The 24,085-nt window shown below is 37.2% G+C and overlaps 1 protein-coding gene across 1 annotated transcript in view; it reads left to right on the top strand.

The window, feature by feature from the left end:
• UNC13C (unc-13 homolog C) overlaps nucleotides 1-24,085 on the top strand; it is a 503,951-nt gene that overhangs the window by 222,205 nt on the left and 257,661 nt on the right. The window contains exons 8-9 of the mRNA XM_023751588.1: nucleotides 6,203-6,430; nucleotides 7,914-8,055. Of these exons, the coding sequence (XP_023607356.1) occupies nucleotides 6,203-6,430; nucleotides 7,914-8,055 (370 nt within the window). The remainder of the gene's footprint in view (nucleotides 1-6,202; nucleotides 6,431-7,913; nucleotides 8,056-24,085) is intronic.

The raw sequence follows: 24,085 nt of genomic DNA, 5'->3' as shown, positions 1-24,085 counted from the left end.
CGAATGCAGGTAAGGATTTGTGAATGTAAAATAACAATCATTACATTTATTATTACCATTATATGTATTGTTTTCTTTAAAATTTCATAAATACCATGTATAATATAAATAATACTCAATATTATAATAAATATTTATTATTATTATATTTTCTAGTTTCTTGAACTCTATTTTCTTTTATCTTCAAGCACTTCATTGGCTCCCAGTGAGCAGAGTTATGGAGCATTTAGCATATGGTAGCCATTGTGTGTGGCCTTGTACTTGGGAGAGTTTTCAAGGAGTTGCTTCATGGGTCAAGTACAGAACTGTGTAATTCCTTAATAAGTGCTTGTACCTTCACCCTTTTGACATTCTGAAATCCCTATACATGTCCAATTATTAATATTAACACTATAGCCATTTTCTCATTTAATCCTTAAAAAGACTCTGTTAAGGAGGATACTATTATTTTTTTCCTTTTGTTTTTCAGATGAAGAGATTAAGGTTTACAAAGATAAAGTAACTAGCCCAATTTCAAATGGTTATTAAATGACAAACCAGGATTCACACCCAAGACTGTTTCCTCTATACAAAAGCATCATGAGCCACTATGCTTTTTTTTTACCTTATTTAAAATTGATTTTCTTGATATATTCCTTCCATTTATATTTGGACTTATGCCCTTGTTTTACACTGATGACTAAGTGCATGAGATATATAGGCCAACCAAATTCTGCTTTCTAGTGATGGGCACACAGTTTTTGTTTTCAGAAAATTCCAAATTCAAAGCCAGGGGTGAGGTATAGTTTATATCTACATAAGGTGCTCCCACAACACATTTATCATTTTACACTAGATTTATTCTTGTTTATTGCAGGATTATGGCCTAGCACATTAAATGAGACCCAGCACTAAATTAGTTAAATATAGTAATCATTTTATTTTAGGCTCCCCTAAGAAATATTTTGTCTTCTTTATATATTGAGTGTATCCTATTTTCCAAGCAGTGTGCTAGAGACCTGGAAAGCACACTTAAGTTAATTAAGGTTGGTCTTTCAGGCCAGCATATAGGATATATGTATTATTCAGGTAGCTGTGACAGTGCTGATTGATAAATATTCAATAATTTTGTGAGGCAGTTGCTTGAAATCCGCCATATTAAGCATAGTTACACCATAAACATCTGCTAATGCTACAAGTCAAGTTTGTTGTTTTATTGTTGTTTGTTTGTTTGTTTTTTCTGTGTACGGGGGGGAGGGGGGTAGGAGTGGATGTGACCACTGAGTTTAGAAAACCTCTTCATCTGTTAAGGAAAATATAAGATCATTTACTGAGATTGGAGGGTAAGGGGGGTGAGATAGGTGGAGAGAGCTGAAGTGTTTGGAACAGCTGTTGAGGAAAGTAGGCGAGAAGAGACTGAGACCAAGGAGAATATTGCAGTTGGTACGTATAGATAGATAATTATTGGAAGATGCACTAAAATTGTAAATTGCCATATAAAGGTGGTGAAATTGTGAATTTCCCATGAGATTTATATTTTGGGTAATAAATAAAAATTGGCTGTCTCATTAAATTATGTAGAAGAGAATTGTGTGGGATAAGTTTGCCTCCGTTTAAGGTCAAATCCTTTTGCAGTTTTGCTGTTCATAATTGTATTGACTGATCTGTCAATTAATTGTTTTTAAAAATAACAATGATGCATTACATTTGTACAATGTATTATACTTTACAAAGTGCTTTTACTGTACATTATCTCTTTTTATTTGATTTCTTTTTTTTATCTCTGGTTGACATACTACTATATTTCAATTAGGTACTAGACACTTTGAAGGAAGACTCATATAAATGCAAATATAAGTTTATCTCTGATGACTTTGAGACAAATATTCAGGACAATTTGTACCTATTTAAGAAATAGTGTGTGTGTTTTTTAAGACAATATATGTGGGTTTACACAATAGGGCAATAAAAAGTATTTATAGGTTAGTGACAAAACTTAATTATGAATTGTCTCTGTATCTCTGAACTAAACAAATCAAAGTTGAATTATTTTCTTCAGATCAAAAATATAAAAGTAGGACTTTTAAAAAGTTATACATATAGGATGTCCTCCCAAACTGTATACATACACTTTGGGTAATTATAAAGGGAGTTTTTATTAAAATACACTTTATTTTCAGAATTGAGCTATCAGCTGTTAAGGTGTGTATACATTTTGGGGGGACATCTTGCATATTTCCTAGAAATAACAGATAAAAGGCTTTAATATAAGTCTCTGCTAACTTATTCTCTTAGCCTGTCATTTTCACAAGTTGTGGATCTATTGTCTGTACAAGTTAGAGATTTTCTACTCCAACATCAAGAGTATTTTTGAATGTGATGCTTTCCTAATTAATTCAAGGAGCAATTGTTAAGTACAGAGATTTGATTTCTTTAAATGAAACATCTCTTGACATTCCAGCCTTGAATTTAATAGTGTTTACTTGAATGAGCATTTATTATGTGGTGGTGGTCAGCTGGCTCTTCCTAAATTTAGAAAAAAAACAAAACACTTCCAAAATATATTTAACTCTTGGGGACTTTAATACTTTTTCCTGGAGCTGTTGGGAAACACTCATTATCACAAAGATAATCAATCGTTGCTCAGAGTATTGGAGGGAGTCAACATTTTTATGATACTTCTCTTTGAACATTCTTAGAATGGCCTTTGCAAACCAAACATTTGGGACACTTTTAATCTTGTAGGTAACTTTTCAAGCCATCACTGTTCTTTCTATTTAATAACTATTCCAGTTCTTATAAAATCTGCTCGTTGAATAATCCTGTTATTGGTGGGGTGCCCTCTCTGTCCCCACCTATTACTGGTAAAAGTGGAGCTCTTGGCGTGCCACGGGGAAAATAATTTCCTGAGGCCCCCATCGGAGGATGAAGTACCATGGAAAGCTTTATTGGTGTAAAACTAAGAGGGTTCCCCTCCAAGGTCCCATCTCCCTTTGTCTCCCCGTGGAAAAAGCCCAGCGGTGTCTTCACAGGGCAAGGATTCAAGCCACTGCCCCGAGTTTCCGCTCCATGTTCCAGCACAGTCCAGCCAGCATCTGGCCAGCGTAGCTCCTGTTCCCAGCTGCAGTCCATCGTGTGGGGTCCACATGGCTGGGGCGTGCATGGGCAAGTGTGGGTTACAGAGCAAGTGAGAAGCAGAAGAGCAAGAGCAAACAAACAAGAGAAACACAATTCTTGGGGATTAAAACTGGGAGCCTAACCAAACAACCCTTCAGGATTTTGTGTGCTTGCAGTGGCTCCACTCCCCTAGTCAGTTGTCTTTCTCCCAGCTTTCACTGGCTGACACGCATCTGTCATATGTCACCTTGACTTCACTGCACACGTGCCCATCTTCCCCTTTGTTGGACCCCTATCCCCAGTGATTTACAGGGAATAGACCTGTGGTTCCCTAGGGGGTGTGTAAAACTAAAGCTTCCTGGTGAAGCTGCCCAGAGGACTATGTTTACAATGTCTGCCCTTTCCTTTGCTCTCTTTCTATTATTAATATTAACTAGCTAGTTGCAGTGGTGACAATTGCAGCTGGTGTTTAGTCTAGCCTAAGTTAATTTTGCTGTGTAAGAATTATGTGCTGTGAAGTTATGCCAACGTAAGCAACATCCAAACCTGTAAGAATTTTTATACGTTTATTTGAGGCAAACTCATGATAATTGCCAGGAAGCAAAACCTCATGGGACTGAGAAAATGCTCCAGAAAATGACACTTGTGCATCTTATTTTATGCATTACAATCAAAAGAGGAGGCATAAGTGGGTTACATGAAATCTATTAGTGAGAGATTAGGGAGGCAGGAGAAAGTAAAGTGAGGGACAGGAGGAAACCTCTGGGATTGGATAAAAAGTAAGATGATAGACACATTTATTTTACACAGGGGGGTGCAGGAAAGTTAACAGTTAACAATTAACACAGTAACAATAAGAATGAGGGGATGTGTGTTCTATGCTCTGGTACAATGATTGTGCTTTAAGGGGAAATTACTTTGTTGGTACAAAGACATGTTTATCAGGTATGTTATCCTAGATCAGGGGTGGGCAAACTTTTTGACTGGAGGACCACAATGGGTTCTTAAACTGGACCGGAGGGCCGGAACAAAAGCATGGATGGAGTGTTTGTGTGAACTAATATAAATTCAAAGTAAACATCATTACATAAAAGGGTACGGTCTTTTTTTTTTTTTTTTTTTTTAGTTTTATTCATTTCTAACGGGCGGATCTGGCCCGTGGGCCGTAGTTTGCCCACAGCTGTCCTAGATGCAAAAACAGGACAGACTAGATAGATAAGTTAAGACTGACTTTTGTTAGGGAAAAATACTGCCCTAGGACATGACTACTGCCATGAATTGCTTTTAAAAGAGTGTTAATTTCAGACCATCCTATGTGGTTACTTTAGGTCTCTGAGTTTGTAAAGCAGCCATGCAGGCCTTCCCTGAGCTTGTCAGGTTTAGTATGTGGCCCCTTTTAGTCCACAGTTATTGATAAATTATAAAAATGCTTAATTGCTTAATGGTACATAATGTACAAATGTGTAGCTGTTCGAGGGCATGTTTTAACAGAGGACTAGGGCATTTAGAATGGCAAATTACTTTAAATGGAATGCACTAATTTATAGTACTTTTTTAAAAAATGTGACTTGTCCTCAAAGGTTCTTTTGTGTGTTTTTATAATATTATTATTAAAGATAATGACTAGGAATCTGTTGTTTCTAGTAGTACAATGCACCTCTCTTTTAACTGTCTCTAATTACACCTTGATTATTATTAACAAATTTTTCCACTTTAGTGAATAAATGTTATACTTTCAAATTAATAAAGATTTTCACTAAATGACCGCTGTCAAATTGTATATGAATTTATAAAAAGGAAAGTTAGTAGTTGACCTTTTCTCTTTTAGCTTCTATACTTAAATTGGCTTAAGATTCACAGAATTCGATTGAAAAAAGATTACTGAGGCTATCCTTTTAGAAGGAATTGTGCAGATAATTTATCCCATTTAATCTTAACATTTTATGAAATACTGTATGAGTATACCTATTTTCAGAAATATAATATTTCAAAAAATCTAATACACATTGGGAATCCTTAGTCAGGTAGAGGAATATTGGAACAATTACGAGCTATGAACACAAGTTTCTTATTCTTTTCACTACATCTTAATTGCTTCTGTGCCAAAAAAATATTTGTTTTCAGCAGTGGCAGTTCCTATAGATGGGCTTTTGCTCTCTCACTTCAAACTCACTAAAAAACTATGAGAGTTGAAATCATGGTTCACTAGTTATTTGTTCTGTAATACTGAGCAACCCAGAGGCTAGACAAAGCATGGAAAATATCTGTCTGGTAATTGGAAAAGGTGAGGGATCCAAGAATGAACTATTGGAAATACTTCACTGCCAGAGGATTTGTGTTAAAAACGAAAAAAAAAGCCCAGAAATTTGAGATCAATCATAAAAAAACACACAATGTCCTAGAAAAATAAAAGTTTTGAGTGGAAAGTGAGAATTCAGTCTGTTCAAAACCATGGCCTTATTATAGAATAATAAGTCAAGTCTATGGTCTCTTCGATACTTCAGAGGTTTTCTAGCCTAGTGCTTTTCAAATCTTTTTTAAACAGCAGAATCACTTTCATTTCAAGTATAATCTTACTCTGTATTTCAAAATACAACAAATAGTGGTGGTTTTTAATTTATAAGAAAAAATTAATCATTTAGTTATGATAAATTCCATCAACAAAAATATTAGACACTTTGGATGGACACAAGTATTTGACATATTGATTTTGAGTGACGTTTGCCATATATATTTCCCAATTTGACTTGGTTATCCATTTAGTAGATGCGTGCAGTATATAATACATTTGATTATGTTCATTCTTTTGAGGGTTTTGCAAATTTGTTTCTGAAAACTCAAACCAAATATTTGCACAAGCCCTGATTTAGTCCAATAATACAAGTGAGAAAACTAGGGCTCACTGAGGTGCATTCACTTGCCAAAAACACAAGTCCTGAATCTCAGCACTCTGACCTGTACTCCTATTGTCCAAAAAAGCCGCTCTGACTCCTCAGCATAAAAGCATTCATTCATTCTCATGTTCCTCCTCCTTTTCCTCCCTTTCTTGGGCCGTCTCAAAGTAAGCAGACATGCGTTTACACCACCATTGATTTTTCCATTGTAGGAGCAGCGGAGAAGAGTTCTAAGCATGGTGCGGAAGACAAGACTCAGACTATTATTTCAGCTATGAAAGAAAGAATGAAGATCAGGGAAAAAAACAGGCCAGAGGTTTTTGAAGTAATTCAAGAAATGTTTCAGATTTCTAAAGAGGATTTTGTTCAGTACACAAAGGCAGCCAAACAGAGTGTATTGGATGGGACATCTAAGTGGTCAGCAAAAATAACCATTACAGGTAAAAATAAGTCTTTAGAATTTGTATTCAGCATCGAGTTTTTATGTCTTGGGAATCACTGCTTAAAATAATTGCAGATAAAATAAATATAATTTTCAATCTTGTCAATATTGACAAGAAGTCTAATTGGTACTTCAAATTTCTAAAATATATAATGGATAACTGAAGTGCTGTCTTGTCCTATCTGTGTCTTGTTTAATCAAAAGCTGTGTCTTGGTCTAATCGAAAGCTCTTCCAGCGGAAGAAGGTTCTGTTTTACAATAGACCCATCAATATCCTGCACTTTACAAGAGATTATTAGCTTGGTTGCTTCCTGCAAAAAATAAATTGCAAGAGTACCCAATAATCTCCTCAGTCAGTTTTTCTTAATAGAAAACAAATAACATTTTACTTACTCCTGGATCAATAACTCTCATCCATTTGATCTTTGAGTCAAGAAAATTTGAGTTTAGTGATATCTAGTAATTTGAACTTCTGAGGTTGCTTGTAACATTAACATTAGGTGTGTTATTTATTATGTTAAGATTTACCAAGGCTCTTAACTTACTGATAGAGTATTTACAAGGTAGAATAAAGATAATTCTTTCATTGGGTTGAGTTGATCTGTACTGACAGCAAACTCATAAATAAATAAGTAATTTTAAATTATAGGCCTTTGAATTATGTTGTGGAAATTTTTGCATATTATATGTGCATGGTTATTTCTCTACACATGTATATAGATAGATAGATAGATAGATAGATAGATAGATGATAGATAGATAGATATAGAGATGATATATAGATATATAGATATATAGATATATAGATATATAGATATATAGATATGCCTAACTGACTGCTCGACTGGTCGGTATGATATGCACTGACCAACAGGGGGCAGAGCTCAATGCAGGAGCTGCCCCCTGGTGGTCATTGTGCTCCCACAGCGGGAGTGCTGCTCAGCCAGAAGCCCAGCTCAAGGCTGTGAGTGCAGCTGTGGCATCATGAGCCTCTCCAGCCTCCATGGCAGCGCTACCTATTGGCACAGCGGCAGGCACAGCAGGGCCCAGATGAGTGGGAGCAGCGCAGCGCCTGGTCCTGGCTCAGGCTCCTCCTCAGCTGCCTACCACTTTGCCCACTACTACATCCCTCCAGGATGTCGGACTGCCGTTTTGGCCTGATCCCCGCAGGCAGGCCCCCAGATTGCGAGAGGGCGCAGGCCAGGCTGAGGGGCCCCACCAGTGCACGAATCCGTGTACCGGGCCTCTAATAGATATATTTTACTATTTACTACAGGCAAAAGCATATTAGTCCAAAAGAAGATTTTAATGTACAGTGTATTCATAATTTTATGAAACATTTTTTTAAAGTCCTGCTGCTCATAAGAATAAAAGCAATGGGGATGCATCTTCAAAACCAGGGGCAAAGTGATAGAAAAGTTTCCTTCATTATTGTTTCTGGGGAAACCTTTATATTAAAATGTTTGTTTTTGTTATTTCAGTGGTTTCTGCACAAGGGTTGCAGGCAAAAGACAAAACGGGGTCCAGTGATCCATATGTTACAGTTCAAGTTGGAAAGAACAAAAGAAGAACTAAAACCATTTTTGGAAATTTGAATCCAGTATGGGATGAGAAGTTTTATTTGTGAGTATATAATGTGAAACTATTACAAATAATATAATATTTGAGTATACATGTGAGACAGGCATGCAAGATATATAAGCAGTTATCTCATGTTGACAGTATTTATGCAAATTACAAAAAGAATAAAACTAATGTTATGAACTTGCTTAATATTCTCATGATATTTATTATTTATTGTACAGCTTTGGAAGCAAGTAGTAAGAAGAATATTTCAAATAAGAAAATCTGACAGGGTTTGGGTGACTTTGCAGGGAAAAAAAAAGATTACAACCTTATCTGTAACAGGTTGACCTAACAGCTAGGAATTACAGGCTCGATTCAACAATACTTTGACATCTGAAGATTTATGGCTAAAGACAATGAGAGACTTTGGATAACACCTGGCCCGTCGCATCTATACCAGGCTGTGCTGATGAAATGGTTGCTCATAACTTTTACAACCTCTCATTTTCCCAGGTCATTTATTTTTAAATCTCCTATGTCTTGTACCAAACAGCAAGAAATCATTTTTTCTCTCTCAAGGATTCTTTTCTTTTTACAACTCCTTCTTGAAGAGACCTAAAATGAATTCCAATAATCATTTGGTAGAAACAAAAGTCCCTAGTCATGAATACAAAGGCAGTCCTTTTTTTTTTTTTCCTACTCTCTTTGTTAATAGTTTCAACAGGGATCTCATTAGCATGCTAAGTAAGCAAACCCAACACAAACAGCTTATTTGGGAATGTGGGCAATAGTGTGTAAGAGATATAGAGCATCTTGCGTATAGAGGCTGATAAGAAATGGGTTTGGAAAATCCGTTGAGACCAAACAACAGAGGAGACCATAGACTGAGTTAAGGGAGTTGGATTGTTTCTCCCTTAAAGTCTGATGGAAGAAACTATTTTAATATATTTTAATTGAATTTATTGGGAACACTTTGGTTTTAGGTGTACAATTCCATAGTACATCCTCTGCATATTGTGTTTTCACCATCTCAAGTCCTTTCATCACCATTTACCCACTGATCTCCCCTTTATTCTCTTCGACCTCCCCCCACCTGCTTTCCCTCTGGTAATCACCATTTTGTTGTCTGTGTCTAAAAGTTTTGGGGGGGGTTTTGTTTGTTTGTTTGTCTTGTTTAATCCCTTCACCTTTTCACCCATCCCTGCAACCCACCTTCCTCTGACAGCTGTCAGTCTGTTTTCTGTCTAATAGTCTGTTTCTGTTTTGTTAGTTTATTTTGTTCATTAGATTCCACGTATAAGCGAGATCATATGGTACTTGTCTTTCTCTGACTGGCTTGTTTCACTTCGTATTTTGCTTTTTAACAGAAGACAAGAAACTAATCACTAGACATGAATTCAAATTCCTAAGGCAGTCAAGTAAATGAATAAGACAAGATAACAGCAACAAAGGGGAGGGACAGGGACTGTGGCAAGCTTGACAGCGGGTGACTGATAGAAAAGGGACAGCTTCTGTCACAGCACAGTCCAGCAGATGCAGTGCACCTAGAGCTTTCTCAGGAGAAGCTGGAAGTTTTAAAGTTTAAAAATAGCTTGATTAAGGTATAACTGACAAAGCATAAAATCTGCATATTTAAAGTCTACAAGTTTACATTTTGATTTATGTATACCTCCATGAAGTCATCACCACAGACAAGATGATAAGCATACCCACCCCCTCAAAAAGCTTCTCATGACCTGAGGCCATCACTGAATTCCCCCCACCCCCCAAGCCAAGGCAGTCACTGACCTGCTTTCCCATGCTATCCGGAATTTTTCATTTTCTAGAATTCTATACAAATAGGCAATTCAGTATGCACTCTTTTGTGTGGTTCCACTCAGCAGTTATTTTGAGATCCATCCATGGTGTAGGGTTTAGGAGCAGTTAGTTTTTTATTGCTAGGCAGCATTTTGTTATATCAAAATATCATAGTTTATACATTCATCGTATGATGGCTATTTGGGCCGTTACTAATCTTTAGCTGTTAAAAATAAAGCAGTTAAAAACACTTGTGCATACATATGTGTATGGACATATGTTTACATCTCTCTTGAATAAATACCTAAGAGTAGGATAGCTGGACATATAATAGGAATATGTTTAATTTTTAAGACACTTTCTCAAGTGGTTTCACCATTTTACATTTCCACTACCACTATATGGGGATTCTAGATCATAAAAATCTGCCCAACACTTAATAAGACCAGTTTTAAATTTTAGTCATTCTAATATGTGTGTAGCGGCATCTTACAGTGATTTTATCTTGCATTACTCTAATGGCTAATGACTTTAAGCATCTTTTCATGTGCTATCCTTTATCTTTTTTAGTTAAGTGCTGTTCAAATATTATACCAATTTTTGGTTTTGCATTTGTATAAATGTTATAGTTTCATGTTTTATATTTAGGTCTATGATACCTTTTGATGTAATTTGTGAATATAGTATAAGTTATAGGCTCAATCTCATCAATTTTTTTATGGACATTAAAAAGTACTATCTTTTTGAGCGTCGGCCTGCGGACTGAAAGGTCCCAGGTTCGATTCCTGTCAAGGGCATGTACCTGGGTTGTGGGCACATCCCCAGTGGGGAGTGTGCAGGGGGCAGCTGATCGATGTTTCTCTCTCATCGATGTTTCTAACTCTCTATCTCTCTCCCTTCCTCTCTGTAAAAAATCAATAAAATATATTAAAAAAAAGTACTATCTTTTCTCTGCTAAATTGCTTTTGTACATTTAATGAAATTCATCTCTCTCTATATGTGTGTATCTATTTCTGAATTACCTATTATCTTCCATTGATGTATTTATCCATCTGTATGCCAATACCACAAGGTCTTGATTACTACAGTTTTACTTTATGTCTCAAAATCAGGTAATGTTATTCCTCCAACTTTTTCAAAGTTATTTTAGCTATTTTAGAACCTTTGAATTATTTTCATATGAATTTTATAATAGACTTACCATTTTTCACACACATGCATTCAAAAAAGCCTGATATAATTTTGATTGCCCTATATCCCTGGCTAAGATTTTCAGCATGATGCTAAATGAAAGTGATAAGACCAGACATCCTGGCCTTGTTCCCAACCTTAGATGGGAAACATTCTTGATTAACTATGATATTAGCTGTAGGTTTATTGTAGATGCCATTTATCCAGTTAAGACAGCCATCTTCTATTGCCAATACACCAAGATTTTTGTTCAGAAATGGATTTTATATTTTATCTGAAGCTTTTACTACATCTATTGAAAAGATCATATGATTCTGAATGCCATTTTAAAACTTTACTCTGAAGATATTGCTCCAGTGTCTTTATTGAATTATTTTCTTGTTTTGATAAAAAAATCTGTGGTGCTCATTTTTGTTCCTCTGTACATGTCTTTATTTTTTCCTCTACTTGGTTTCTTAAAAATTAAATTTATTGGGGTAACATTAGTTCATAAAATTATTTGTTTAAAGTGTATAATTTGCCAAAACCGGTTTGGCTCAGTGGATAGAGCGTCGGCCTGCGGACTGAGGGGTCCCAGGTTCGATTCCGGTCAAGGGCATGTACCTTGGTTGCGGGTGCATCCCCAGTGGGAGATGTGCAGGAGGCAGCTGATCGATGTTTCTCTCTCATCCATGTTTCTGACTCTCTATCTCTCTCCCTTCCTCTCTGTGAAAAATCAATAAAATATATTTTTTTAAAAAAGTGTATGATTCTATGATATGTCATCTGTATATTTTATTGTGTGTCCACCCTCCAAAGTCAAATCTTCTTCCATCACCATATATTTGACCCTCTTTGCCCTTTAACACCCTCAGTTTATGACTTTGTTTTCTTTATTCATTTGCACAACTTAATTATGGTGTGCCATGGTGTAGTTTTCTTTATGTTTTTGTGCTTAAGGTTTGTTGAGCTACTTGAAACTGTAGGTCGGCTGTTTTCTTCAAATTTGAAAAACTTTTGGCCATTATTTCTTTAAATATTCTTTCTGCCCCTACCTTTTGGAGATTCCACATGACCTCTTAAGGTTGCCCCACAACCCAAATGGTTTCTCTCTCTCTCTCTCTCCCCCTCTCCCTCCTTCTCTCTTTCTCTGTATTTCACTTTGGATTATTTTTATTGCTATGTGTTTAAATTTAGTAACTTTTAATTTTGTAATATCTGATCTATTAATTCAAGCCACTGTATTTTCACCTCATATATTTTATTTTCTATCTAGGGAAATTCAAATTGGATTTTTGCATTTTCCATGTCTCCACATAGCATTCTTCTTTTTATTAAGACTATTTTTTGAGAGGAATATTAAGTTCACAGATACATTGGGGGGAAGGTATAGTTATTTCCAATACACCTCCTACCCCCACATCTGCATAGCCTTCCCCCACCTGAGTGGTGCATTTGTTACAACTGATGCATCTACATCATTATCGCTCAAAGCCCATCGTTTACATTTTTGTTCACTCTTGGTGTACATTCTATGGGTTTGAACAAATATATAATTACATGTATTCATCATTATGGTATTTTAACTGCCTTAAAAGTCCTCTGTGCTTGACCTATTCATCCCTTCTCCCTCCCATGGCAACCACTGATTGTTTTACTGTCCCTGGATTACAAACAAATATTTGGTAATACGCAGTTACAATCGGCCCGAGTTTACACGTTTCCCGCACTCCACCGCAAATCTATATGAACCGAGTTAAAGACGGCTCCCGCGGAGTACGCGCAATTCACGCGAGCTGACTTAACTCGTTTCCAGTATTTTGGATCCACAGTTAGGAATCCTCTGTGCTTGACCTATTCATAGGAATAAAAAATTACTGGCTTTGATCCATGATGGGTTCAATTAGCAGATGTGAAATCCACTGATAAGAAGAGCCAATAGTATTTATTGGAAAAATATCTGCATACTAGAGGCCTGGTGCATGAAATTCATGCACTGGGCGGGGGGGGGGGAGGGGTGTCCCTCAGCCCAGCCTACACCCTCTTCAATCTGGGACCCCTTGGGGGCAGTCAGACATCCCTTTCACTATCTGTGACTGCTGGCTCCCAACCGCTTGCCTTGCCTGCCTGCCTGATTGCCCCTAACTGCTTCTGCCTGCCAACCTGATAGCCCCCTAACCACTCCCCTGCCAGCCTGATTGACGCCTAACTGCTCCCCTGCCAGCCTGGTCACCCCCAACTGCCCTCCCCTGCTGGCCTGATTGCCCACAACTGCCTTCCCCTGCTGGCCATCTTGTGGCTGTGGGCGCCGTCATTTTTGAGGGCAGGGCAGTCAATTAGTATATTACCTTCTTATTGGCTGTGGGCACCGCCATCTTTGAGGGCAGTATAGTCAATTAGCATTTTCCCTGCTTATTGGCTGTGAGCGCTGCCATCTTTGTGACGGTGTGAGGGTCAGTTAGCATATTCCCTCATTATTAGATCGGATAAGTGAATCTTTGCATTTCAAACCTATGTTGTCACTAAGGTCAACTGCAGTTGGACTCAGACAGCCTTTTCAGATTGGCGTCTTTCACTCAGTAATATGCATTTAAGCTTCCTCCATGTCTTTGTGTGGCTTGATATCTGATTTCTTTTTATCACTAAACTAGAGTCCTGGTGAACAAATACATGCACGGTTGGGGTCCCTCAGACTGGCCGGCAATTGGAGCTGATTGGGGACATCTCACCCAGTCCTGTTCCTGATCAGGGCCGTTCAGGGCAGCAGGCCAGGGGCAGGGGGAAACTGCGGGAGGTTGGCTGTGGGAGCACACTGACCACCAGGGGGAGCTCCTGCGTTGAATGTCTGCCCCCTGGTGGTCAGTGCACGCCATAGCGACTGGTTGTTCTACCGTTGGGTCAATTTGCATATTAGCTTTTTATTATATAGGCTAATATTCCATTGTGTAGATTATCTGTCCATTCTCCTACTGAAGGGTATCTTGGTTGCTTCCAGGTTTTGGCATTTATAAATAAAGCTTCTATAAGCATCCACATGCAGGTTTTTGTGCGGACATGTTTTCAACTCCTTTGCATAAATACCAAGAAGCATGATTGTTGGATCTTATGACTAGAGTATGTTTTGTTTTATAGAAGCTGCCAAATTGTCCTCCAGAATAGCTGTATCACTTTGCTCTATCATAAGCAATGAATAAGAATTTCTGTTGCTTCATATCTTCTCTAGCATTAGGTGTTGACAGTTCTGGATTTTGCATTCTAATAGCTGTGTAGTGATAGCTCATTGTTGTTTTAACTTACATTTTGCTGATGACATATGTTGTGGAGCATCTTTTCGTATGCTATTTGCTATCTGTATATCTTCTTTGGTGAAGTGTCTTTTAAAAATTTTGGCCCATTTTTAATCAGGTTGTTTCTCATTGTTGAGTTTTACGAGTTCTTTGAATGTTTTGGATAAGAATCATTTATTACATGTGCCTTTTGAAACTGTTTACTCCCCATCTGTGGCTTATCTTCTCATTCCCTTGACATTTTCTTTCTCTACTTAATTCTTTGAATGCATACAAGACTTTTTTTTTTCATCTCTATTGTTGAAAGTATTACTTAGATTTTCCTTTTCCCTCCATTAACCTCTTCCAGCCCACTCCCATCTCCTGGCATACCCTCACCACCCCATTGTCTGTCTCTATAGGTTATGCATACATGCATACAAGTTCATTGGTTTATCTCTTCCCACCCACCCTCCTCTGCCTTCTCTATGAGGTTCAACATGCAAAACTTTTAATAACTGCTTTATTGTCCTGGACTGCCAATTCTAGTGTCTCTATCCATTCTTGGTCAGTTTTGATTGATATATATTTTTCTTCTCATTATGTGTCATATTCTTATGCTACTTTATATGCCTGGTAATTTTATATTGAATGACAGACATTGCAAATATTGCCTTGATGGTGGCTGGGTATTTTTGGCATCCTATGCATATTCTTGAGCTTTGTTCTGGGACTACACAGAAATAGTTTGATTCTTTAAAACTTGCTTTTGAAGTTTGTTAAGTGGGAATGAAATAGTGCTTTTAAAAAAAGGAAAATTATTCCTCAGTACGAACCAAGACTCTTCTGAGTCTACAAACTCATGAATGACAAGATTTTCTAGTTTGCCGAGTAGAAACAAGCACTATGTCTGGCCTTTGGGAATGCTGAGTACTGTTATATGCAGTTCATTTCCATGCCTCTTAACCTGGCCTTGGATAGTTTCACCACATACATATACTTATCACTGCTCAGATGATTGTTCAAGATGAACCCTCTGGCCTGGCTGGTGTGGCTCAGTTGGTTGAATATCATCCCATGCACCAAGAGGTTCAATTCTCGGTCAGGACACATGCCCAAATTTGGGCTCTGTTTCCATCTCTCTCTCCCTCTCCCTTCTTCTCTCTCTAAAATAAATAAAAACATATTAAAACTTTAAAAAAAGATGAAGTTTCTGCAGCTTGTTAGAGTTTTTCAGCTCTCTTCCGTTTGATAGTATTCCCTGTGACCTCTAGTGCCTTTGTCTTCTCAGATTTTCAGCTCTGTCTTTTCAACTCAGAGAGTTCAACGGGTTCCATCTGGGTTCCCTCTCCTCAAAGTGCCTAGAAATTCTCTCGACAGTAAGCTGAAGTAATGAATAGAAAGGCTCACCTTATTAGTTTTTATCTCCTTGTTATTACTGTCCTTCATTGACAGATCCCCAGTATATTTAAAGCCATTGTTTGATATATTCGGTTCACTTCTTGATTTTTCATATGGGAGAAATCTCTAGTCCCTATTATTCCATCTTGACTACAATAGAAAATATTGAAATCTGAATTTAATTGATAAGCAAAACAAAACAGTATGAGAACCAACATGTATATGAAAACAACACACAACTTCTGGAGATAGTTGATACATAGATTGAAGGTTGAAACTGTAAAATAAAGCATCCACCCCAAAAAATGCAGTAGTACAAATATCTATTCTATTTTTTTTAATCCTGCAAAGGGTTCTTGAGAAATCAGCTGAATAAGTGCATGTGAGGCAAGACCAAGATAACTACTACCAAAAAGAATTAGATATGACAGTACCCAGTGCTCATTTCAGGGCAAGAATAGTGTTTGTTCCCACCAGACAGGCTGTATTCTACATTCTAATTGGCAGTTTTCCTTTTGCTAGAAAGCATCATCTACACGGTCAATAACAATGTACCTATTTTTAAACAGAATTACTTTCAAAGAAAAAGAATTCTAATTTAAAACTATTGCACTCTTTCATCCAGTCGCCTCCCCCGTCCCCCTTTCCTCTGACAGCTGTCAGTCTGTTCCATGTATACATGCCTCTGGTTCTATTTTGGTCATTAATTTTGTTCATTAGTTTCCATAGATAAGTTAGATTATATGGTATTTAGCTCTCTCTGTCTGGCTTATTTCTCTTAGCCAAATATCATATATACATAGCATGGACACAGACAATAGTGTAGTGATGGCCGGGGAGAGAGGGGTGAAGGCATACAATATAATAAATTACATGAAAAATGGGTGGAGGTGGGTAAAGGAGGGGGTTGGGGAACATCTGTAATAATGTCATAAATAAATAAATAAATCAACTGCACTACTGTGAATGTTATATATATATGATTTGCATAATTATAATATTTTTTACTTTATTGACAAAATATTATCTTTAAGGGAAGTTACGCTCACAATTATCTTCTATTTGTTTTTAGAATTTTAACATGAATGCCTAAATTTTCAACAGTAATTCTCTTTGTTGCTAGTTTTCTGAACTACAAGATTCCATTTTTAGTACTGAGGTTTTATATCACTGTGGTTCCAGTAATACTATCTTGAGTTTTCATTTTACAATGAAAATGGCATGACAGTTGCAAACCCCTCTTCCATTATAAAGGGTTTTCTTTTGCAGGAGGAAATAAATTCATAGTGAATTTACGTGCAGATTTATAAAAATGCATACATATCCCGGATGAACTCATCCATGCCTCCCATTGCCTTGACAGTTCTGCCCTGTGAACTGGAGTGTAAAAGCGTGTCCCAACATTCTGAAAATAGAGTGTTTTATTAATAGTATGGCTTTAATTTGCATTTGGGGCAGTTCACTTTAGCTCTTCTAATATGAAAAATTGCGATAATAATACAAGATTGTTGTGTTTGTTGAGATAATGTCTATAGATCTCATGGCACTTGATAAGCATTAAACATACTAGTTGTATTATTATCATTATTAGACATCAGTAGCACAATCCCATCCTTTATGCTGAGATTCTATACTTTAACGCAAACCTGGCAGTATTACTTTCATTTCAAAAAAGTTCCAACCTGAATAGTGAGACTGAGAGAAGACCAATGAACAAAGTGCTGTTAAAAAACAATGCTGCTGATATAAGATTTAGATAATAGTGTAGGCAAAGGATCTGAGAGATTGTTTTATCCAACTCCCTCATTTTAATGATGAGAAAATAGAAACTCAGGAATAGAAAGCAACTGCCTGTTGTGAAGCCACAAATAAGATACAGGTAGAAATAAAGAAGTGTATTTTTTTCCTGCATCCAAACTCTTCCCTTGGAAAAAGTGCCTTTGGTTTGAACAAGGCAGGTAATCACAAAGCTGGTAATAAAAATGAAGTGATTTCTTAATTTTTTATGTTTGAAAGCTTAATTACCTCCCCACCCCCCACAATTGCACTTTGATGCTCTCAAGAGTTCATGCTAAGTAATTTCTATTTTAATTTGATCTCACTCACCAATGGTTAAAAAAAGTAGCTTGACATTTTAATCTTCACAAACTATGAATGTTGTGTGATTCTAAAAGGGGTACTCTGGAGAGCATTTGCAGAGAATGGAGGCGTGACCAATTAAGCCTTTGAAGAAATATGGGTTAAGAGGCATTGTAAACTCATGTAATTTTTAATATATCACTAGGATTAATTAAGATAATGTATATGAAAGTGCTTAGTATTACACAAATCTAAGGGGCTTGTTATCTTGCTCTTTGGTCCTAGTAAGTTATATATTTGATCATTCCATAATTAATTTGATTTTATTTTCCTGTGTGCGGTTAATTAAATATTTTATGCTTATCATATATCATTCATTCCCTCAGGAGGAAAGGAAGTAAGTTTCTTCCTGTGGGTTCTAAAGAGAAAATGGCAGTGTAGTCAGCCCGTTTTAATAAGAAATGTTGTGTTAGGGACTTACGATTTATGTATATATTGATTGATAGTATGTTTTGTAAGGAACTCGATAGTTGACTCTTGGTGCTTTATTTTTGCTAATTTCTGAAATAAAAACAAAAGTTCATGCTGACTCTTACCTAGAGGGGATGTAGGTCATGACTGCAATAGCAGACATGTGTCGATTATTCTTTTAAAATTGGTATTACGCATTGAAGTAAAGAATGATTTTAAAAACGGAAAGTCTAGTTAACACAGCGCCTGTGGGAGGAGTGCAAACATGCCCTTATTTATTTAGACATGTACGTTCTACTTATGTAACTGACTGGGCAGCCAGCTCCACTTGCTTAGTGGGGTATCAGTTCAATTCCACCCACATTTTCTGAGTGTCCATTGTATGCAAAGCACTGTACTAGGTCCATAGAAAGTACTGACTTGAAGAGCGACTTCATGTTATACCAAAAAGCTACCTGGCCTGCAAGTTTATAAACCCAAGTTCCAGATTGTTCAGGATCTAACATGTTTCTTTTTCTTTTTTAAAATATATTTTATTGATTTTTTACAGAAATAGATAGTTAGGGATAGAGATAGGGATAGAGAGTTAGAAACATCAATGAGAGAGAAACATCCATCAGCTGCCTCCTGCACACTCCCTACTGGGGATGTGCCCACAACCAAGGTACATGCCCTTGACTGGAATCGAACCTGGGACCCTTCAGTCCACAGGCCGATGCTCTATCCACTGAACCAAACCGGTTAGGGCCTAACATGTTTCTTGATTCCAGGAAACCCCTTAAGTTATGTGAATCTCATTTTTACAGTGGACAATGTGCAAAAAGAATACTGTCCATTTTGACTCAGTGACGGCATTGTTAAGAGGCAGTGTGCATGGAAGCTCTTTTAACACATAAGCTCCAGAAATTCATAATGCCATTGTGTAGAGGGCTGTAATTGCCCCAGCCCTTTGGAGCGTATGGTAGCTGCGTTCATTTCACAGCTACCCAGATGTGGTGGCATGTAGAGTGCCTCAGGCCCATGGCTCGCCACCATGCCATGTGCAGCTGGGCCCAAAGCTGAGTATAAATTAAGCCTAAACTAAGCTTCCTAGGAGATAGCTTATTTAAATACTACAATTGAACTCAAATATCTTCATTGCACTGCAGATTAATATTTTAAAATGACAGCCGGAATGTAATCAAGGGTTTGATTTATCGCCTGTCTCTCCAGCACTGGCTTTTCCTGGGCTACGTGGGAAGGGAGCATTTCCTCAGTTGTCTGAGCATTGGAAAGTCATTTGTCAAGAAGTTCCCACAATTGTCTAAAGCAAGATGGAGTTTAGTCACAGCTTATGGGATTAGAAATTTGTTAACTGATTATTGTCTGTGTTGTAAACATACCAGGTACTAGGGAGCTATCATAACCATTCCTGCTTTTCACTTAGTAAATTGGATTGAGTCATCACTGATCCATATAGGAATGCCAGATATCATTTACTTCATTACTACTTCATACCAAAACCTAACAGCTTTGTCATAAGGAGAGGGAGATGGGTATGAAAAGAGACCTGGACTGAATTCAATAAAGTATGAACTTAGGGTTACCAAAGAGAATTGACTCACAATCAACAAACCATACAATTTTAGATCAGAACAAATGCTTTGAAACAGCACGGTGAGAGTCAATTGGCCAACATGTAAGAAACACGTAATTCACAGTTTTATACAAAGGATCAAATAGAATTCAAACAAAATCCCCCAAATGGTTAGGGAGCAAACTCTTAGGGCAATGAGGACTATCCTGTAGGAATCCTTACTGGGAAGAAAGAGAAGGCCTGCATTTAAAATGGTCCATGGAAAAGAATTAGCATGGAGCGCATTTTATTGTGTGGACACAGAAAACCCTTGTAGGAATCCAGGAATATCCAAACAGCAAGAACTCCAAAGGGCAGCAATTATTATGCCCTTTTATTTATCTTTTTATTTTTCTCTAACTGTTTGTTCATATGCATTTCTTATTCTCTGTCTCTGCCTCTCCATTATATTTCCTTTCTCTCTCCCTCTGTTTCTGTCTCTCTCTCTCTCTCTTATCTGTCACTCTGCCCCTCTTTCTTCCTTCCCCCTCTCTCCCTTCTTCCTTTTCCCTCTGTACTCGGGTGTGATTCCTAATCACTACTCAATAGCTTTCGTATCATGAGCTTCTGTGTGATTCATAGTAGCCTAGGCCCTGTGGCCATTGTCTTTCAAGTCTAGTGTTCACAGTTTGCTGCCAGGAAGTCTTTGCATTTTTTGCCAAATAGTCCAATTCATCGTAACAGGACAAACCACACAAGTTCTGTGTTATGGGTCAAACTGTGATTCTGGTGGTTATACAGATAAGTACATATGGCAAGACCTATCAAATTATGCATTTTAAATAGGTACAGTTTATTGTATGTCAAATATATCTCAAACTTAAATCAACCTTTGATTAAATATTATCACTCTGTTAATAGAGTCAGTACTCCAATAACTATATATACTCTACAAATTCAAGATGATGTAGAACGGCTGCTTCTGGGATTATGATGATGATGACAACCACACGATGCTGGTGTCAGCGACCCCCATCAACACTGCCCCTTGTGTTGGGGCAGTTTGTAGTTTACAGTGTTTGCCTACATATCCGGTATCATTTAAATCCTAGAAGAAACTCAGCGCCATAGGCATTTGTATCCTCACATTTACAGTCGAGGAAAATGAGTCTCAGACTTTCCTGAAATTATAGGTCGTAGAGCCCCAGCCTCTGCCTTTCCTCCTAAGCACTGGACTCTCACTAGAGGCTTCTGGAGGCGCTACTTCTCACATAAAAATCTACACTTATCACAGCTTACTCATTGACTTTTATGTAGGAAGCCATTACTCAAAATTAGAAGAATGTGCTATTGCCAAACCGGTTTGGCTCAGTGAATAGAGCGTCGGCCTGCGGACTCAAGGGTCCCGGGTTCGATTCCGGTCAAGGGTATGTACCTTGGTTGCGGGCGCATCCCCACTGGGGGGCGTGCAGGAGGCAGCTGGTCGATGTTTCTAGCTCTCTATCCCTCTCCCTTCTTCTCTGTAAAAAAATCAATAAAATATATTTTAAAAAAATAAAAATAAATAAAAGAATGTGCTATCTTAGGCACATGTATGTGCATTGACCATGCCATTAGTTATCCAACATTTCAGATATTTTAAAAAAAATACATGTTTTCCTTAGTGATTTTGATCTCCCTCAGGGTGAGAAGCCCCTAAAATAATGTTGGGTACAAAGTAAACCTAAAAGTCTAGTCAATTTTTTTTCAAATGACAATTTTTTTACCTATGAAACTATCTTTTGTAAACATTCACTGTTATTTTTTCTTTTCATTTTGTACTATTGCTTCACCCTTCTTTCTCCCTTCTTAATGTTCCTTTCATTGTACTTGAAAAAGATTCTTTTTAATTCTCAGAGGAATTCCAAAGGTATATCTTCCTTCTCTGTGTGTGCTCCTTGAGCATTATTTGGTGAACTCAGATATTCAATTTTGAATTAGCATCTCTAGTATAATGAAATTTTTTCTGCCTAATGAAATTTTGACTTTAGACTTCACGATTTGTTTGTTATTTTCTTTCAGTTATGTTTCTACCTAATACACTTGGGTGCTGCTTTGGATTAGAATTGGACTTGAAGGGACAATAAAAGGAACAACATGTATTTTGGCTTAGTTGCAAAGCACTGAAATATGCAGTAGGAAGCAACCTCTTGAGCTGTTATTATGACTAGATCTTGCCATCCTCTCACTCTGTCCTCACAGAACTAAGGGGAAAGTTAAGAAAACACGGGATGGAAAACTACCACTAACTAGGAGGAATTTAGCATGTCTTCCCACCTCAGGATGGTCTCCAGGGCTCTTTCCTACATGAGAGGTTTGTTAGTTTATGAAACTTTACTGTTGACAGAGAATTAAGTATGTATACACGTTGGGAAAATTTCATACTAAAAGGGGACACTGTTTTGTTTTGTTTTGTTTTTGTTTGTTTTGTTTTTGTTTGTTTGTTTTTTATCACTGCTAATGTAAGGGCCACATTTAAAGTGTTTTAAAGCATCCTTAATTAAATATTTAGTTTTCAGTCAATGGTTATTTATACTTTTCTTTGTTCCAAGGGAGGCATTGAAACAACCAATCCGGTTTTATTTTTCAGTTGTGTGAAAAATACAACTGATTGGAATGAAAAATAAAAGATTCAAACCCAAACTATTTTGTAATGCAGTAGTGAAGTTGTGGCAATAATGGGAAGTTGGGGAGAATCAAGTTGCTGATATATTTGTGCACTGGAGTTCTCAGAGGTTGAGGCCTATCCTAGAGTGAGGTACCTTTTAAGTATAGGTAGAAGCCAATTGGCAATTAGAATCAGTCCCCTTAGGAGACTGTTCATGGGAAGGGATCAGTGCAGCATGGAACTTAAGAGTACCTCTTATGTGAATGCCATGTACTCAACTGGCCAACTTTCTGACCATCTATGGCCAACTGGCCCTGACCTAAGACCTCTGACTATTTTGCCTACCTTTTACTGTGCCTTTTTCTTTATGCTGACACCCTACTCTCTTTTCATCCCTTATTTAAAACTATACCCTCTTACAGTCATGTCTTCTATTACAATAAAAATCTTAGCTTTTCATCCTCTGGAGTGTAGTGTTTTTTGTACTTTTTAAAACACGTTTTTCATTGATCAAATTAGGTCACACTATTTTTGTTACACAAACTTTTAGAAGTTGGAAAACATTGCAATACAAGTTTGGCTATATTTTTCATCTAAATTTTTGAATAAATATTTATAATGATGTAGATTCAACTTTAGTTTTCAAGACACTTGAGTTTGCATTTTAACAATAAAGAGGGACCAAATGCCCAAATACCACAGGTGCTGTCAGATGGTTTGTTGTGTTTGTGCAGCAGCTTGGTATTTTTTCCCTTTTAAATTCCATCTCTTTGCATTTTTATAACATCCAGCGAAAGAGTTCAGAGAGGATTGAAGTATAACCGATGTTCCATTTGTGAATTCTTAAGCACAGTTGCTCCATTCCTAATAATTGGTTGAAGCTTGATTTAAGTGGAAACATTCATTGAAATGTAGGATTTCCTCACAATTCTCTTCTTTAGCAATTCCTTTGTGATTTGTGCAGTTTTCCATAGGCCTATGCTGTGTTGCTGATATTTGGAATGCTAGATAAGTAGTATTTTCCTCTATGATTGCTGCTTCTGATTTGAGCATGGTGTTCAGATGAAGTTGGTCAGACAACGGAAGCAACTGCCACTTGCTGCTGACATTTCCATCATTGCTTTAGAGTTTCTTGGGACAATAGCAGCTCTTCTAGCAAAGAGTGGAAAGGAGAATCTAAGAGAAAGGCAATTTAGGTGGCTATAGAAATGAATGCTGACAATTCTGTTTTCTTGTCAGGGATACATTCTGGCTATTTAGTTTAACCCTTTTTCTCTGTCATGAAATAGGCATAAATTCTTTAAAGGTCTCTTCTATGTGCAGGAAGGAGGTGAGAGTACTTTTCATGCGTTTTTTTCCTTTTTCAAATGGACTGGTATGGTAAAATGGAAAGTATTGCACAAATAACATATATATATATATATATATATATATATATATATATATATATATATATATATATAGTTTAATGTATATATAATATATATGCTCCTTAAAAATCACTCTATACTAATAATAGAGGAATATGCAAATTTTCCGAGACACCATCTCAGTAACAACCAGCAGGCTGCGTGGGGTGACCAGGACAGCAGGGGCGCTAGAGAGGGATGACCAAATGACTGAACAGCAGACTGCATGGAGTGACCAGCACAGCAGCGGGCGGCATGTGGGGCAACCGACGCCAGAAGGGAGACAGTCAGG

The sequence above is a fragment of the Myotis lucifugus genome, unplaced genomic scaffold (assembly GCF_000147115.1).
Source record: "Myotis lucifugus unplaced genomic scaffold, Myoluc2.0 scaffold_23, whole genome shotgun sequence".
NCBI lineage: Eukaryota > Metazoa > Chordata > Mammalia > Chiroptera > Vespertilionidae > Myotis > Myotis lucifugus.
This window is presented reverse-complemented; position numbering and strand designations above follow the sequence as displayed.